Genomic DNA, 20,248 nt, shown 5'->3' with positions numbered 1-20,248 from the left:
GTCGCTGAAATGGCCTTGTCCACACCCCGATTTCTTTCCCTTTCTATTTATTTTTGTCTGTCAGTATTTATTTGTCAACCACTTCTGCAAATTTTTTCCTAACATCTTGTATTAAAGAGTGGAACCGGTTACCTGCTGATATTTGGAACTGCATGTAATAATAATAATAATGATAATAATAATAATATTTGGCATTTATATAGCGCTTTATTAATCTACGACTGTTCAAAGCGCTTCACAATTATTATTACCCGGTCACTGGATTCATAGCATTCCAAGCAGCCTGTTAGGCGCACACTTGCTAAACCAACCACAATGACGGTTGTTTCCTACCGGTACAACTCTTTATCTGTTTAAAGTACAATGTAAAATATATATCCGATAATGTGGGTTAAATCTATAGAAAGTGTTGTTCTATGACACTAAAACTATGAGCTAGTATCACCTAGCTGGCCAGCCTAGACATGTCTGTGTGTGTTGCATATTTGTTTTTGCTGATCTCTATATTTTTTTTTTTTTGGGGGGGGTACATATCTGTATTTTATTCTTATTATGTACAGTATTTGTTTACATCTCATTTAACATAGTGCCCTGGCCACTCGCAAGCTCTACTTTCTAGTGGTCCTCGGAAACTTCTCATATACATGTATATTATAATATTACATATCTTTTTGTTTGTATTTTCTGTTAATTGATTTGTACTTATATGTCGTTTTTTTCAATAAATTTACTTTGAACTTGAACTGTCCTCTCCCGCTTGACTAACCAGGTGGGTGTTTCATAAATTATACACACCCTCTCGTAATCTTCGTTCAATCACCGACACATGCAGACTTTGCATTCCCTTGTCAAAACTCTCCTCTGCCGAAAAACGTTTTGCTGTAGCAGCTGCCAAGACTTGAAATGCTATCCCTCTTTCAATAAGAAATGCTTCCAGTGTTCTTGACTTCAAATCTTTCCTTAAGACATACCTTTTTCCTCAATAATTAATTTCCCTTTTATCTTGAATATTGTAGTAATTATTTCAAATGCTAAATTGGTATTCATACCTTGTACGCGCTATGGAACTTTTTGTTTTTATCGCCTCTAAATATCCATTATCATTATTATTATTATCATTAAAGCTGTTAGTATTACGCACGACTGGAACATGTTCTTAGGTCATAAATCAATTACATATAGGGATATGACATAGCACAAGAACGGATCACCAGTCGTGCGTAAAGTCATTCGTATCTTACTAACAGTTTTATGAAACATTCACCTGGGTCTACCCTCTCATTAGAAGTACAGAAAATGAACTTTTATTTTTATCATGTTTTTTTTTATACCTAACCTTTGATCAACTCCTAAAACCGCCGGGGACAATCATATTTTGCTCTATCCACAAATAACCAAAAAAACTGACAACTATATAGAATTAATAAACATGTTAGAAATTCTGATTGGGAATTTTGCAAGAAGGGAAACAAACTTTCTACCAAAACATAAACAGATAGGCCCTATCAAATTTCCACACCACCACAGTAGAACAACGAGTGGGATATCAATAACAAGTAAATAAATCTTATTAATAAACTCAAATACAATTAAAATTCAAATTTAATCAAAAGAAGAAGCAAAATAATGGTCAAAAGGAAACATTAGTCTTGTTTGGTTTATCAAATTGTTTTAAAAATCTAATTTACTTTACCCTGATGACTGCCTCGCATTTGCGGACTAATGGGGAGGGGGAAATCTTTGGAGTCCATTTAAGCACTGTTTCAAGCACTTAGTTAATGATACAAGTGCGAAGCGCGAGCTGATTTTTTAAATTATTATTTTAATCTAGGATCGGGACATTTTAAAGACATTTGTAATCATACGAAAACGATAACTTTCTTCCTATTCTTCTCCCTATAAGCGCGAGATGAATCAAAATACAAGCGCGCAGCGCTAGCTGATTCGTTTTGATAATTAGACCTGAAAATGATGTTGTGAGAACTTAGTTATTGAAAACAAGAAGAAAATAGGTACTTAACATATCAAATAATGCGAGCTCGCAGCATGAGCTGAAATTATTTATATTCAGACCATAAAGCGGACATTTTACAGAGCACTTTTGTAAAATCAATTTGTAAATCACACAGACTAATGAAAGCTCGATGTCCGAGCTGAAATATGCTATGTATATCAATTTTTAAAACTTGATATTTTGAGCTTCATATATAAAGTATCTCTGAACAGGCAGTGCGAGTGCGACATTGATTTAAAAAATAATTTCCAAGTCTTCCCCTCACCTTATCTCATTCACTCTTCATCCTCTTATTTTCCTCTTATTTTTTCGTCGCTTTTCCCTTCTTTTCCTTCTTTCTTCCTCTTCATTTTTTTTGTCACGTTTGCTCCTCCAATAGGGGGGTCAGAGGCGGCGGAACGTCAGGCTCATACAATGAAAGTGGAGGGGTATCGTACTTCCCCCTTTTTCTTAATTTTTCATTTCACTTTCATTTTTTTCTATTTTTTATGGATTTCTATGGATTTTTTATCTATTCTCATTTTCTCTGTTTTTCATTCTATTTCCCCTTTCCTTTTTTCTCTTTTCTTTCTTTTTCCAATGACTATGTTTTTCCTTTTATCCATTTCCCTCTAACTTTTCCTTCTCCTTTTCTCTGTTTTGTTGTTGTCATTTTCCCCTAATTTTCCTTCCCCTTCTCCCTCTCTCTGTCATTTCCTCTTCCCTTTCTTTTCCCTCTCCTTTCCCCTTTTCTCTATCCATACCCCTTCCTTTTCCCCTCCTCCTGACCCTGCTTTCTCCCTGTCACTTTCTCCCCTTATCTCTCTTTCCCTCCCATTTGGCAGAGCGTCCGCCTCATGAACGGGAGGTCATGGGTTCGATCCTCGGTCGAGTCATACAAAAGACTTATAAAAATGGGACTTACTGCCTTAATGAATGGGCGCTTAGCATGTAAATTGGAGGAGGATAGAGCAGTTTCCAGGCTACCCTGTATTTGTTTTTTTTCTCTCTTTTCCCCTCTTCTTAATTTCCTCGCTCCCGTTACTTTATCTCCTTTCTCTGCTTACCTTCTTTTCTTTCCTCTCTCTTCCTTCCCTTCATATCCCTTGTTTCTTTTCCTTCGCTTTTCTCTCTCCCTTTCCTTTCCCTTTTTTCTCTTTCTTCCCTTTTACCTTCCTTTTCTTCGTCTTCTCTCCCCTTTTTTGGAGGGGGGGGGGGGGCAAGGCCCCCTCGGCCCCCATATATCTGCGCCTGAGTATATTTTCCCACCCTTCCTGGGTTCAACACCAAGGAACAGAATATCAATATTTACTTATTTATTGCCCGATATTTAGAACATACGAGTTGGCTCAAATATGGGATAATACTAAAGTTGTTTATTTAGTTCTATCCCAGATCACAAGCGACAAGAAGTGAATCCTTGCATTGTCTTCAAAATCCTGTCCACCCAAAGTATGCTTTGAAAATTCTGAGATTGTAACCTATATGAATAAGATCTTCAGCACGATATCTCCAAAGCGGCTTTCGCTGATAATTTATAAAGGAAAATGCCATAATCAATCTCATTAATCTAATCACGATAAACCCAAATCACAAGGTTTTTATCCCAATCTCATATTTCTTTTGTTGTTGATTGTATAATCGTATTATGATATACATTTAGCTATTTGATTCATTAACTATATTGCAGAAATGTGTGTATGTCCTAAATTGAATACGAAGGGAGGAACGCTCGTCCAATTTTTTTTAGGTCAAGTCCATCCCAGAAAAATGTTGATTTGAATCAATAAATAAAAATCAAGCAAGCATAACGCTGAAAATTTCATTAAAACAGATGTAAGATAAAAAGTTACATTTTAAAGCTTCGCTTTTCAAAAATTTGATGTCACCAGTCCCTCATTTGCATACCGACTGGGATATATATATAACTGTGTTGTGAAACAAAGCAAAACGTTGAAGTTCGATAAATTTGTTATCACATTCTGGTGACATTTTCGGCATTTTGCTCGGTGTATTTTAATCTATTCATTTATATATAAGTATTTTCAGAACGGAGTCTCCCTTTCAAACTATTATTCTATATTGGGTTGCTGGAGACCCCCCCCCCAACCACCCCACACGCGCACACCTACCACCACACCATGTATTCCGTGTTTTATACACGTCTTGATCGGCTTTTGGTTCAGAACCAAAAGCCGATGCAAAATCGGCTTTTAGTTTATCTTGCACTGCGTTTACACACTGTTACACCTGGCGGTTCAGAACCGCGAGCCGATCCAAAAGCCGATTAAGTGTAAACACGGTGATAGTAATACTCTTCCGATCGATATGAGCCGGCGCTTATTTCCTGCGCTGTCATTATATTTTAGTTATGAATTCCAATATCCATGAAATCTCAAGCTCAAGGCCTACACGTTTGCAGGTATTGGCCTCTACGCTGATCAAAGTTCAGATAAGTGACCCGGTCAGTGCTGATTTTTTCTCTCGCAGTATGAGTAAAAAGCTTCAGCTATTATTCAAGCTTTTGTGTATGATACCACGCTTAATCAGTTAATCGTGAAAAAGTTATAACTGAGTACAAGTCATGAAGGCCTATATAGGACATATATGGGTATAGCAAGTTAGGTGGAGGATAAATGTTCTTCTTCTTCTTGGAACTAACTAGCTGACTGAGGAAATTTCTAGTCTATTGGATAAGACTTTCTAAATGTGTCAGGTGGGTTTATTTTTATTTTTACAGGTAAAAATTGCCAATATCCTTTCGATTTTGTGCTTGTAACCTGTGACTATTTTGAAATTCAAATTGGTGACGAGTCAACCATATTTTGATTTCTGTATGTGTAAAATACTAGATTTTTGCTCCAAGTTCAGTGTCAATAATTTGTATTTATTTATTTATTATCATTATTATTATGGGGGGAGGTTCCTTTGGATTCTTATTATGTTCACATGTAAATTCACACAATCCAAAGCGCTACGTTGGAGCATTTATCAGAATAATATACAGTCTACTTGGGGAAAAGCTAGATCGTTGATAACGAAATGTTCTGAAAGTTTTTTGGCTTTTCCAAGGTTTTTCCTAGGTGTTTGGTGTAACTAGGAGATCGACAAGGTGGGGCCATGGCCCCCGATTATTTGGCGAGAGAAAAAAATAAAAAGGCAAAAAAAGGGAGTCGAATCCACTCCGCATCCCTATTCACACTCCTGCCTTCTGAAATTTGATTATTTTAAATGCTCCATAATTTCAGCCATTGACTCACTTGGCCGCAATAGGCTCATTCACTAATGATTTGTACGACTAGGCCTATTACGTTCGAATAGAAACGAAATGTAGAATTGAATTTGAATTGTTTAGGTTGGATCTTTATCTATTCATTTTGATGCCTTGCAGAAAGTGGCTTTCGCGGATAATTTAGATGGGAAATGATGAAATCGATTGAATCGATTTTCGCTAAACATTAATCACCAGGGCTCCGTAACACAATGGTTTGCGATGAATTGCAAATATGAAATAAAACTGGTCTGATTGGCCCCTGGTCAATATTTTAAACCTAATGCGCGTGTAACGTTGATAATGATTGGTCAGTTGATTTAGCGATTGATCGCTAATCTTTGTATTACGGAGCCCTGGGCCCCGTTGCAGAATGAGTTGTAATCAAATGCAACTCTAAAAATCCTGCGTAACTTGATTTTCAACCAATCAACAGCGCGCATTTGGGACTTGCCGATTTTTTGACTTGCGTTTAAACGCAACTTTTTCTGCAACAGGCCCCAGGTCATCTCTCAACTACACAGGGATATCACATATAGCACAATAAAGGATCACCAGTCGTGCGTAAAGTCATTCGTATCTTACGAACAACTTTTTAAAACATTAACCACCAGGGTAATTTTCTTTAATATTCATAGCATTCTTTATATATTCTTGTATAATTATGATAACTGTTCATATCATTGTACATTCTTGTTCATCTTATTGAAATGATTTACTCGACTGTTTTTCCCATTAATTTTCTGTTGTATCTTTTTTTGTAGAGCACCAGTCCCCTTATAGCTTTGTTCAGTTATCATGGTTATTTTTTTCATGCATGCACTGCGAAAACTGCGCGGAAGTCAAGTACCTATACACCTCTATATAATGTCCACACCAGATAAGTGTTAAAAAATACCAGTTTCGTTTTGGTCTAACACCAGATAGGTGTTTATCATTGGCGGCGAAAGCAAAGAAAAATTAGAGGGGGTCCACCTGGAATTTTGTGATGGACACAGGTAAAAAAAAATGACAAGCAAGCAAGCAAAAAAAAAGAAAAAGAAAAATCAGCGTCATACAAGCCTCGCTTTTTTAAAAAGGTTTGATTTATCTACGATGTTTGTTATATATTGTTTGTCATTACAAGTTTGCAAGTGTTGGCACTTTATTATGATTGAGTCGTATTGATTTTATATTTATGTTTTCTCATTTGTATTATGGAAAAATTGATTGATAAATCAGTGAAATTTGAAATTCAACTGTATACTATTTGCTCTTTATCTCGTAGAAAATAAATTACTGAAAGGCCCTCTACTACCAGGCACAGACCCTCCCATGGGTGTCGATCACTATGGAAGGGGGGGGGGGGGGGTAGAACCCCTCTATATTTCATGCGGGGGGGGGGGGTGGCCCATGCACTGCAAAAAATCTGGTGTTGATTTAACACCAGACCGGAATCTATATGTGTCCACACCAGAGAAGTGTTAGACAATACCAGTTTCGTTTTGGTCTAACACCAGATAGGTGTATATCCCTGTTTATACAACACCAATTAGTATTGAAACAGCATCGGCTTGATTCCAAACTAGTGTTGTTTCAATACTACCGTGGTGTGGATATATATATATTCCGGGCTGGTGTTAAATTAACACCGGAGTTTTTGCAGTGTGTTATCATCCTCAATAATTTAACATCTAACATATTTTTTATGATAAATCACAAGTAAAGGAGGGAGTACAAGTTGATAATTATCATGTTCTATGTACACATGACATTCATCTTTTTTTTCTATCGGAAATTACTTACGTTGATTGTTTTCTTTTCAGAGATATTTAGAAATAGGTTGTCGGAGAAAGGAAAAAATATCAGGATGAAAAAGATTGTAAAATAATATGTTCCTCCCGCAAGCAAGCGTGGATGAACCCTATTTATTTTACTACCCTTTTTAATGTCAATTTAATTTTGTTAATTTTATTGATCCATGTTTATGAGATAAAATAAGAGGAGAACATACAAAAGAAATGATAATTTAGATTTAAAGGAGCGTAAAAAAGGAACAACCGTGACAAATTCAAGAAAATAATGCAAAAATACGAATGGTTCATATTTTCAATCCAAGATCTGGCCATCTGATTATCCCTTCTATCATGTCTAAGAGATGTAGACATAACGAGATCCTAGATATTGTCATCTGATCATCTCTGCAACGGGATGAAGACATGACGAGATCCGTGATCTCGGCATCTTATCCTTGTCCCGAAGAGATGTAGACATGACGAGATGATTATTTGAACATCTAGGTGGCACATGTAAGCTTCCATATAGTTTCCAGACCTATGTTCAAGTAGGATCAGCCGTGAGTGGTTATTATACAATCATAAATCAAAATCGCAAAGCCTGCCTAGAGCTTTGGTAAATAGTCAGTATAGTGAATTGTATTCGAGTTATACATAATTCCATTATACAGTGCGTATAAAAAAAAAACGGGACAGTTTTGAAAAGTCTATAAAAAAATTCGTTTCAAATTATTATATCTATATTTTGATGTTAATAGATGCTCTAAGATCTTATCTTTGAAATGCCATTAAAAAAATACATTTTGTTCATGCTTGAGCGAACACGGGACGTTTTTGTCGGGGGTTCAAAAAGAGGCTTGCGCCAAAATGGCAGAAATGAAAAATTTGATGATTATACTTTTGGCTAATCAGCAGACTTCCTCTTAATCTTTTCATTATCTTTGCCATTATTTTCGAATTATGCTGTCAAATTTCATTTACAAATTTATTTATTTACCTGAATTATATTGTTTTTCTTTAAACTTCTTTTACCCTTGAATTTTCCTTCATAAGTAAGAAAAGAAGAGACTTTTTGTCAACCCAAGTAAGAAGATTTGCATTGTTAATTGGGAAAATTTGTAATTATTCAAATCCTTTTATTATGTGAAACAAAATATGTTATGGTACCTTTAATAATTATTTGGTGAAAAAATTATGCTATGGTACCTATAAAAGACATAAATCCTATTTTCAAGAGGTTATTGAACCCTTCACCAAGTTTAATTATGTGCTTGACAGGACAAACAGGAAAGGATTCATGTCTTCAATGGCAATGGTGTATTGAGTCAATTTTGAAGGAACAAGATATGGCAGATCGGGTAAAAGTTGCGAAGCGAGCAAGCAAAAATTGCCACTTTTTTATTAAAATATCCAATCTTGTTATTTGACATAATATTCAGGAAATGATACATACTTCACCTTTTATGTTTTCTGTTATTTCCCTTTTTCCTTGGTAATATTTTTTTTATTAGGGGGGGGGCACCCCGAGCCCCCACCCTCAGTATGCCACTGTTCAAAGGCACTATAACCTTTGTAGCACATAATGAAAGGATTTTAAAAAAGACACGCTCTCCCATACTTTGGTTTGAAAAATTGTTCTTGCCTAAAGAAGGAATATTCAAAGCTAAAAGAGAACAGATTAAAAAGGAACAACAACAGAACTATTTAAGCAAATAAGTAGATTTGGAAATGAATTTTGACCGCATAATTCGAAAATTATGGCAAAGATAATGAACAGGTTAAGAGGAAGTCTGCTGATTAGCAAGAAGTCCGACCACCATATTTATCATTTTATGCCATTTTGGCGCAAGCCTCCTTTTTTTTACCCCAGACAAAAAAAATTCCGTGTTCGCTCAAGCATGAACGAAACAAAATTCTTTTAATGGCATTTGAAGGATAGGACTCCAGAGCACGTATTGACACCAAAATATAGAGATCATAATTTGAAAACAAAAATTTTATAGACTTTTCAAATCTGCCCCGTTTTTTTTATACGCACTGTAGTGGTCATTGTAAATGTTTTCACCCCATAGTATTCAGATTTGGCTTTTCCAGCAGGTAGAATTTGAATATGGAACCCGTTTGAAATAACATTTGATGCAAAGTCGGTACATTTATGCAATAAAACACATTTCTTTTTATTTTCTATCAATTTCGTTGGGGCACAGACAGTTACATGTATATATTAGAGTGATGGATGATTAAAATACTGGTACGCAATTTGGGGGATTTACAAAAAACTAAAGATGGGCTCTAATTTCTATTGATTCGCAGATATTTGTCGTTCAAAATGGCGGAAGGTTCCAAAACAGCAGACAAATGGCGGTACGTGATTGCTTTAGGAAAGTTTGTTGTTCATCTGATCTTCCCGGGTATGACAAAAGCTTTGTCTGTCCTCGTTCCTGCCATGGTCTTCCAGCTCCAGGTTGATTACACGACGGTGGGATTTCTAGTTCCAATGCAGTATGGCGTCCTCTACATTGCCTGTAAGTTATTCTGCTGGACATGTAAAGTAACACAGGGACCATTTTTATAAAGACCATTATGGCAACTACCGAGGAAATTCTTATTGTGATTTTCTGCAGAGCCTAGCTGTTACCATGGTAATTGTAATAATGGCAAATTTACAACAGTAGTAAGATTTTTTTTTTAATATAAACTTGGACCCAGTTGTGATTCAAGGGAAGGCCTGGGCAATCGGGAAAGGTGTCCACCTTTGTTTCTCCTACATGGTTGAGCTGTCCATGCTAATGATGAATAACTGTTTCCAATGACACTTTAGTCGTCCAAAAATATATATCCTCTTGTATTTACCAACGATTCAGTGGTGTCTCCTTATTTTTATAGGTCCCCTGAGTAATTATTTGGCGACGAAGTTTGGTCATCGTTGTGTTTCATCAATCGGCGGGTTCTTGTCCGGAGTTTCTATGATGGGTGCCTTCTTCAGTCAATCAGCAATGACTCTCGGAATCTCATTCTTCTTTACAGGTACTTTCCTAGTCCAGGTTGGACGCTGATAAGTTACCTTCTTCATAAGAGGGATTGACTCACAAATCCCCCAAGGCACTGGTAATCTTTGCAGAACACTGTCAATCAATCAATCAATCAATCAATCAATCAATCAATCAATCAATCAATCAATCAATCAATAGATCAATCAATAATCAATCAATAATCAATCAATCAATAAATAATCAATCAATAATCAATCAATCAACCAACCAATCAATCAATCAATCAATCCATCCATCCTTCCATCCACCCATCCTTCCTTCCTTCCATCCTTCCATCCATCCATCCATCCATCCATCCATCCATCCATCAATCAATCAATCAATCAATCAATCAATCAATCAATCAATCAATCAATCAATCAATCAACCAATCAATCAATCAATCAATAGATCAATCAATCGGAATGTGCTGAGATCTCTTGGTTGGTGAACTTTAGAGTCATTGCAGTCCCTTTACGGTAGCTTTAGGAAATGTATGCCGATCAACGTTCAATCTGAACTAATGAACTTTACAAAGAATTGAATCCTTGACACCATTTATGAATCTTCAGCAGTTCTTTGGTGGCGTGTCATAATTGTTAGGCCTAAACAAATATTTGATGACAATGTACATAGTCGTATAACTGTCCTTCTACGCCAGTTGAGTTGGCTAAGGACAATTTTCAGCCATCCACTTGGAAGAGCCGAAGTTCTGTTTAGGATCGAATGCAAAATTATCCCTCGCTTTAATCGTAAAATCAGCCCACCATTTCTTAATACTTCTTGAGTAGGCATATTTGACTTTTTTCCTTGATGAATGAATATCGGATAATTGCATATTGCATTGTAATGTTTATGGAGAGAGTGGCATACATATTTTGATAACTTGCAGCCTACACAATGTGCACAGGGAAAGATTTTCATCAAATATCATCGTAAAGTACAATATTGTTTTTTTTTTTACAAATTAGATAACTTATTCAGGAAATATTATGGCAAAACATCTGCACTTTAAGCTCATGTATGTGCCCTGTGAGTGATGAAGCTATTCTACCCTTTCGGTCAAGATAGGGAAGTTGACAGTCGTTATTGATATAATTTGTTTGGGGATCATAATATATCAGATTCATAACAAGAATGGATATTTATATAAGTAATCAAATTATGACTTCCCATCACATTCCTGATTGTTTTACTTTCAGGTCTTTTTTCGTCACCGTTACGTCAGAGTTCAACTGTCATGCTGCGTGAACACTTTGGGGAAAAGTATGGGATGGCCATAACCTTCTCTCAAATGGGAGGCCAGATTGGAGGTGTCATTTTACCTTATATATCTGCGCAGTGTCTGGACGCATATGGCATGAGGGGAGCCCTACTCTGTTTAAGTGGTATCTTTTTCTACCACGCAGCGATTGGAGCCACTTTTAGAGCGCCTCGGTCACCTATAGTCAAAGAAAAGAAGGATATCGAGGGATCTACTCTACTGCAAGGTCAAGAAGATGAAACCTATCTTCGAGAGAACAACCTTCGTGAAAGTCTTAGTACTTACGAGAATTCCAGGGATGAATGTGGGATCCTAAAAGATGTGGAACCTCGGAAATCAAATTCGACAAGAAACTTGATAGTTGATTTTTTATCATGGATTTTACCTGTGGATTTCCTGAGAGAGGAACGCGTCTTCATCTTTCTCTTGATCCCCTGTCATATCCTTAACGAAATAAGTTTCTTCACTTGGGTAATATTCTCCCCATCGTATGGAGTGTCAGTTCGTCTCGATGAGAATGAAGCAGTGTATCTCCCAATAGTTGGTTCTTTGGGCGGATTCATTGGCCGCCTGGTTCTCATAGGAATTCTGTACAAACATCCTAACCTAGCACCTCACGCATTTTCAGTCAACGCAGCAGTATCATCAATTGCAATGTTCGCCCATCCTGTTAGCTCATCCTTGGTTCATCTCCTGATATGTTCCTTCTTCGCAGGGTTCGGGTTTTATGGTCTCACTTCTTCCTACTACGCTACTTTAGCTTTGAGATTAAAGAAAGATAACTTTCCCATTGCCTCTGCGATCACTTTTATGACGAGTGGAGTCGTACTTCTTCTATCTGGAACACTTGCAGGTAAGTAGGCCTAAGCATCCATTCCAAAAAGTGGGAATACTTTAAAGAATGCTGGAGAATTTTTTTTTGGCAAGTTATGTTTTAGCATCGATGACTAGGAAAATAGTGTCCCTATAGGATGACTTTGAAATAAAACAAAATCACGAAAGATCACTGAGAGATATCAAAATACCTGTAGATATTTACCTCAAATTTCTTAGAGACCTATGCGAGATCTAATGATCGCGAACTGATCATCGAAACACCGATAGGAGCATTGGGAAATCACCGAAAGAAGATTACTCGACAGACTTATTGAGATGTTCTAGACTTTAGCCCAAGGTGGCCTTTGCGACCGACCAAGACCTCAATGGTTCTTAATCTTTGAAGAAAAGAAAACGTACCTGTACAAGATACTTTTAAGTTGTTTTGAAATTTACTGACGTATCATGAAGCAAATCAAAGATTACTGAAGGTTTAGTTACTGGAAATAGATTGGAAACTACCTTAGGACTCGTAAAACATTGATGAATAGTGGCAGTAGTTTTAACGGAAACCCTTTCAGATATCAATAGGGCATTTTAGCAATAGCATAGGCTTTCCTCAACGCAGAGAACCTTCGTAGCAAAGCAGTCTTTGCCGGAAATCGGCCAATTTTTGTCTGATCCCGGCCCACCAACTTTCGAAAATTACCTCTAATCTGTCCATTGTGATTTGACGGGCATTTTCAATAGATTCTGAACGTTGACGAAAGCTTCTGTGAATTGGATGCTAAAATACGCCAATAAAAGAAGGGAGGCGGGTCTATGAGTGGTCAACAAGTAGCTTTGAGCTCTGTAAACGGGGAAAAAACATTTAGCGATTCTAGTATTCATATTTGCATAAAATAATGACCAATTCTGTCAGTTTTTCTGTTCTGACACCCTTTACAACTATCAACTGTACTCTGAAATTATATTCATACACATGACTTAGCAACAATGTATAATCATTGAACTGTTATTAGCAGACGTTAAACACAACATTTGTTTGTAACTTCAAGATTTTCCTAATTGCCAGTGAGTTTGTGTTTCACCTTTTCTTGTCAGGTCTGTTCTATGAGCACTTCGGCTCTTTTAAAACCATCTTCATAGCGATGGGGGTGGTTTCTGTGATAAGTTGCGGAGTGTTTTCTAGTTACTCCTTCGTTGACGCAAGATTAAAACGGCGCTCCTCCACGGAGATCGCGGGATGACGTCACTGGGAGTAAACATCCGAACTGCGATAGTGCTACCGGCGCACCGCGCCGTACTACCGGTTGCAAGGGCCTAATCACAACTGGCAGGCCATAGATATTCATTCGAGCCAACCCATTGCTCATTTTTTAAACTTGATATTGCTGATTGACAAAAATGAATGAACATGACTGACAATCTAACACTGATTCTAGGGAGGGTACCTACTGAACTTAATTTTTCCAAATTGGAAAGATATATCACCACTATGGAACTATATTTTTACTGGAGGAAGAATTAGGGTCATTTTACTCTATCAAGTGATGTATTTGGTCCATCAGGTGTATTCTTCATAAATGCTGATTTATTTTTTAAATGAGCCGGTGGAGGTACCCTTTTCTGTGCAGATATTGACATTTATCCTATATCCACTGGTAGTAAACATTCAACCCTTTTTAAGTGCCACTTTAACACACGAGTCTACGGGAAATGAATTAGGCCTGTGAGCCCTATACCGTGTATACATGTGATCGGCTTTTGGTTCGATGCAAAAGCCGATCACATATAAACACGGTTAGAGAATTAGAACACGCTGCATCGGCGTGAATAAGAAGGATAAGAAGAAGAAAAAAGGAAAGAAAAAGGGGGAAGTGATATTTTTTCTTTAGATATCATGTCACAATCTATCACCAAATCAGATTTTCATTCTAAGGCCAACATATTTGATCGGTCGCAACTAGTTGAATAGCCACATACAGTCATTTTAAGATGTCATGGAAAACAATCAAAGCCTATTACTTCTACCGTCGCGACGCGTCGTTATCCACATCAGGGGTAGTATTAGGCCCTGATTCATTCTTAATAGCTGTCAATGATATTGTACAATGCATTTCGACTGCTGTTTTTAAATTTGCTGATGACGCTATTGTGCACATTTCCGATTCTAAATTAAGTAACATTTAACGCGATTTACAAGTTTGTTTACATGAAATTGATAAGTGGTATAATGATAATATTATTGTTTAAAGATTAATACTGCTAAAACAGTTATTATGCTTATTTTAACTCGTTATTAAAAAAAAAAAATAAAGAAAAACTGGACATAAAGGTTAATGGTGATTGGTGAGCAACTAAAACAAGTGATCTGTGAAATATTTAGGCGTTGAAGTTGATGATAATCTTATATGGAGTGTTCATGTCAAACATCTTTGTAGATCAATATCACTCATTTAAGTATACTTTATGAAACAACTATTCAGCCATGTATAGATTATGATTGCTCTGTTTGGGGGAATTGTTCATTGAAAAAAAACCCAGGGAACTAATCAAAAGACCGCAAAGGCGAGTGGCACGTATTGTAATGAAGGAATATGATTTTTTATAAGTTGTACAGATTTTATGAAGAAACTGAAATGGCAATCCTTTGATACAAAGATGGGTTATTTCTCATGCAATTTAGCTTACCAATGTATATTATGGCCTTGCACCTTATAAACTTTGTAATGATTAATTGAATGCTGCATTATCTAGGCCAAATATTGAATGTTTCAAGCAATCATTTAAATATATGCAATCATGAAATGGAACTCCTTGCCAAATGAACTCTAGAATATTTCAAACCTCCTACCCTTCAACATTGGCGGCGGAGCAGAGGATTATCTTTTGTGTTTGGGGGGGGGGGGACGGCTATTGTTGCGTCCCCCCAAACACAAAAGGTAATCCTCTGCTCCGCCGCCTATGCCCTTCAAGCGGTCGTACAAAAATAGGTATTTTTAAATTGACAGTAGACTGATATTTTATCCATAATTTATTGTGTTTGGGAAGGCGGGGTAAGTTGGGCATATAGGGGCAAGTTGAGCCATCAGCCCCAGCCCAATAATGAATGAGTCAGACATTATGGTGGTGTTATGTATTGTTGACCCATTACATAACCCCTAACCCCACCACATTGTTTTCCTCTTTGAAACAAAAAGTACTTATTTAGAGGGGAAAATAGAAATTTCAGCCAAAAAAAGTAAAAAAAAAGGGTGTGAAATAGATAAGTGCTTTTTACCCACACACGTCTGTAAATATAATAAAGAAATAAGAACAATATTGTTAGTCCAGGTATGGATCCTCATTCTTGTCATAGTCTTTTACATGATGGATGCATAAGAAAGGTGTGGATGTAAAAATATTGCATGAAGTTAGGACTGGGGTAAGTAATAATAAAAAAACCGAACAATCTTTAAAAAGCCATTGATGTGCAGGCAGAAAGGAGCAAAACCACGTGACAGTTCTTTTGCTTTTAGAGGATGTTAGTATTCAAAGAGAATTAGCAAGTGAAAAGACTTTAAATAAAAAATTGGCATACTGGTTCGTCCCGCATACATTTTGTACATAGTTTTTGTGGCTTAAATTACCCCCGCAAGGAGGCACAACTTACCCCACATATGGGGCAAGTTGAGCCATTTGACATCGTTTTTTTCAAAGTCACAATGAACATTTGTGTGTTAATATCTATGAGAATACTACATTTTCGTTTTACAGTAGAAAGTCATTTCTGCAATTATTTTTATATCCCTAATACGCCATGATTATGTAATTTTAAAGATGTTAACTCATTAACCAATGCGCACAAACATGTAATAGATTTTGCAGTGGTTAAGTCTTTGTTTCTTCCCCAGTTGTTGTATCTGTTTAGTATTCTGTGTATCAATCTGCCGAACACTTTTTTTTAAAAGACTTAATAGCATGTTGTTTAAGTTCATTTGGAGCAATGGAAACGACAGAGTCAAGAGGCATTTTCTGTGCAATGACTATGAGGAAGGGGCGTTGAGAATGATAAATCCTCTGGTATTTACACAAGCTCAGAAAATGTATTGGGTTACTAGATTTTTGGATGACAATTATAAGAGTGCTTGGAAAGTAATAGAACTTAATATTTTATCTGATTTTTATGAAGACAATTTAGCCCTTTTTAGGGCAGATGCCCCAGACATCGTTTTGTCTAAGTTAAAAAATTGCCAACTGATAGAATCTATCAAAGTTTGGTATTTGTATATGCAAAATATGCTTAATGAATTTGGTTACAACCAATATCATTTACAAGAATTTATGGTTACACTTCGTAATTCCGAAGCTTCGTAATTCCGAAGGTTCTTTATTCCGAAGGTTCGTAATTCCGAAACACGTAAATTGCCTATACCTCGATGTTCGTTAATCCGAAAACGAAAAAGGGTTCGTTAATCCGAACATTTGTGGCGTTATTCCGACGGTTCGTTATTCCGAAGGTTCGATAATCCGAAAACGAAATAAGGTTCGTTGTTCCGAAGGTTCGATAATCCGAAAACGAAATAAGGTTCGTTGTTCCGAAGGTTCGATAATCCGAAAACGAAATAAGGTTCGTTGTTCCGAAGGTTCGTTAATCCGAAAACGAAATAAGGTTCGTTGTTCCGAAGGTTCGTTAATCCGAAAACGAAAGAAGGTTCGTTTTTCCGAAGGTTCGTTAATCCGAAAACGAAATAAGGTTCGTTAATCCGAAAACGAAATAAGGTTCATTTTTCCGAAGGTTCGTTAATCCGAAAACGAAATAAGGTTCGTTAATCCGAAAACAAAATAAGGTTCGTTAATCCGAAAAATGAAAACCGGGAAAGCAGAGGCAAGGGGAGGGGGCGGGGGACAATAACAATTGTTATGAGGATGGGAAGGCAAGGGCGGCCGAACGAATTTTCGTTTGGGGGGTAAAGCCAAAAAATGAAACTCTTACGTCAAAATGGACACTTTGGTGATATTTTCCCATTAAGATTATCACCTGCTTGAAGTCATTGTGTGTTTGATAGTGATTAAGTAGAGAAAACCCTTTTTTGAAGTGATTTCTTATTATGGCAAAACGTATATTTAGGCTTTATTTATGGGGAGAGAGTGTAATGAGCGAGCGGCTTGGTAAAACAAATTCAAAGGTGAAGTTGTAAAACTATTTTTGAGGTCAATTATTATTAAAATGGCATAATTGCGAGGTGTTGCGAGCGTGAATCACAAGCTAAAACTTTAGGGTATTTCAATAAAAAATGAAAATAAGTTTTTAAAAATCCGAGCAGATTTCTGCTGTCATTAAAAAGATGTGCATCTAACTAAAAAATTAAAACGAGCGCAAAACGCAGCTTAAACATACTGACCAGAAAAGGAACCTGTTAAAGAAATCATTTAGTGACTTCTTTAGGATGCATATTTCACCAATCGAATGAGAGTGCGAAGCGCAAGCTGAAAATTTGCAATATTCCAGCCTGAAAACTTAACTTGTATACTTTAAAAAGAGTATTTTATTTCGAAAAAACACGAAAAAAAGCGAATCACGTGCTCAAACTTTTGGAAATTTCATGTAGGCCTAGAATGATAATAATGATATAAATATTATTTACCCAGGGAAGGCATTTCAGTTCTGAAAACTGTTCTACCAGCTATTATTTTTTTTACAAGAATGCTTAGAATGTCCAGTTTTCAGGTTGGAAATCGGAAAATTTTGGCTCACGTTTCTCGCTCGCATCAAGTATTGTTTACTGAAGAACTCATTCTATTCCTGGTTACAAAAAAAATATAAAATGTCCAGTTTTCAGGTGGAATATCACAAATTTTAAGCTTGCGGTTCGCACTCTCATTATTTAGTTCGTGAGATATATATTCTGTTCATGAGTCACTAAATGCAGTCCTTAAAAGGTCAGTATAAAAACAAATTACAGCTCGCCCTCGAGTTAATTCTTTAGAAAGATACACATCTTTCTCACGATTAAAAAAACTGCTCAGAATGTTTAAGTTCACGTCTTGTTACATGAAACGTCTACTAGTTTGAGCTTGCGATTCACGCTTTCAACATCTCACAAGGATCATTGTTTATAGTATTATTTTTATTTTTATTACCAGCAGAAGCTGTTATTAAAAATGACATCCCCTCCAATACAAATCCTAATATCTAGAGGTTACTCGCACGCGACCAACACACTTGATCCCCTGCATCTTTAAACCATTTGCCTAGGCAGCAATTGCTCAGATAAAATCGAAATTAGCCTATGCTTCATCAGGGCGCCTATTCTTAATGAAATACATGCTTTTGGCCACAACACATGCATGTATCATCAATCGTCATTGCATAATATCGTGTAATCTTGTAATGACAACACCGTTTTTGTTACCAAAATGAATAATTTTTCATTTTCGGAAATACGAACCTTATTTAATTTTCGGATTAACGAACCTTATTTCGTTTTCGGATTAACGAACCTTCGGAATTACGAACCTTATTTCGTTTTCGGATTAACGAACCTTATTTCGTTTTCGGATTAACGAACCTTATTTCGTTTTCGGATTAACGAACCTTATTTCGTTTTCGGATTGACGAACCTTCGGAATTACGAACCTCATTTTGTTTTCGGATTAACGAACCTTCGGAATTACGAACCTTATTTCGTTTTCGGATTATCGAACCTTCGGAATTACGAACCTTATTTCGTTTTCGGATTGACGAACCTTCGGAATTACGAACCTTATTTCGTTTTCGGATTGACGAACCTTCGGAATTACGAACCTTCGGAATTACGAACCTTCGGAAATACGAACCTTCGGAATAACCGAACCTTCGGAATTACGAAGCTTCGGAATTACGAATGTATGCGGAATTTATTTGGTGGAATAGGAATGTGAGGTTAAAGCACAGGTCTTATTATTTCATTTTTTTATTTTTAGGAAGATTGTTAATAATTTATTGATTCAAAAGAAAAAACCTAAACATGCATATCATATGTTACAAAAAAAGTATTGTACTTCCAATACTAAGAGGGAGAGTAAGTGGGAAGAGCTTTTTGGGCGCCAGCCTAAAGAGATAGACTGGTCCATAATACACAGGGATAATTTAGATGTACAATAGAAACTCAACTGAGAAGTTTTTATTTTAAGATTTTTCACAATGCTATTGGAGTTAATGCCTTTTTGTTTAGGATAAGGAAACGAGATTCCCCCGATTGTTATTTTTGCTCAGAAGAACCTGAAACATTGGATCATTTATTTTGCAACTGTAATAAAGTAGTCCCTCTCTGGGAAAATTTGATGGATAAAATATATACTAATTCTGACATTTCCCGTGAATTAGTATTCTCAAAATTCAATTATTTGTTTGGTGTACATACGGGAAGTAAACATGACTCTTGTATTAATGTTCTATTTTTGTATTTGAAATTTTACATTTACTCTTGCAAATTTCAGGAGAAAGAACTGAGGTTTGAAGCTTTTATCTCAATGGTTAAATCAAAACAAAATGTAGAATATAAGATAGCTCAAAAAAAGAATAAGCTGAGTGCTCATTTTAAGAAATGGACCATACAGTTTTAAGGAAATTTATCCTGTTTCAATAATTTTAATTATTTGATGTAGTTTGTACTTGTTATGCAGTAATGAGGGTTCTCTTTGGCATAGGAAAGTATGAAGAAAGTTAAACTTTATACAAGCTTTTAACATTGGGAAGACGTGCGTGTGTGTGTGTGTGTGGGTCTGTGTATGTGTGAGTGGTATGCTGTGAGGATGGATGTTTGTGGCTGATTATTAAGTTAACTTTAGATAATTTAGCTTGTTAATGTGTTTAAATAGCCTTGAACTTATTGTCAGCCTATATTGTTTGTTACTGTTATTTTATGAAAACCAATAAAAACAGAAAAAAAACATGTAATAGATTAAATTTATGCTTCTTTCGACTCTCCATGCACACAGGGCCCTGGCCTGGGAACAATTGTTGTTTAACTAGGGGTGCTGATGTAAATTTTAAAGCCCCCCCCCAAAAAAGGGGGGGGGGGTTGTTACACCCACAAATGTAATAATCGCCCACAAATGTAATAACGCCCA

General features: G+C 36.4%; 1 protein-coding gene across 1 annotated transcript; it reads left to right on the top strand.

The window, feature by feature from the left end:
- The first annotated feature begins 9,931 nt into the window (after window positions 1-9,931).
- On the top strand, window positions 9,932-13,521 carry LOC121424339. Its single transcript, XM_041619990.1, has 3 exons — window positions 9,932-10,066; window positions 11,274-12,188; window positions 13,256-13,521. The coding sequence occupies exons 1-3, from the start codon at window positions 10,006-10,008 to the stop codon at window positions 13,399-13,401; spliced, it is 1,122 nt and encodes a 373-aa protein (XP_041475924.1). The 5' UTR covers window positions 9,932-10,005; the 3' UTR covers window positions 13,402-13,521.
- The last annotated feature ends 6,727 nt before the right edge of the window (window positions 13,522-20,248 follow it).

This window comes from Lytechinus variegatus, chromosome 11, assembly GCF_018143015.1.
Source record: "Lytechinus variegatus isolate NC3 chromosome 11, Lvar_3.0, whole genome shotgun sequence".
NCBI lineage: Eukaryota > Metazoa > Echinodermata > Echinoidea > Temnopleuroida > Toxopneustidae > Lytechinus > Lytechinus variegatus.
This window is presented reverse-complemented; position numbering and strand designations above follow the sequence as displayed.

Bases quoted from the DNA above. Each gene is read 5' to 3' on its own strand.
- LOC121424339 (XM_041619990.1), top strand. From the start codon at position 10,006: ATGATGGGTGCCTTCTTCAGTCAATCAGCAATGACTCTCGGAATCTCA. The intron at 10,067-11,273 runs GTACTTTCCTAG...TTTTACTTTCAG, and splicing joins AATCTCATTCTTCTTTACAG to GTCTTTTTTCGTCACCGTTA. The intron at 12,189-13,255 runs GTAAGTAGGCCT...TTTTCTTGTCAG, and splicing joins TCTATCTGGAACACTTGCAG to GTCTGTTCTATGAGCACTTC.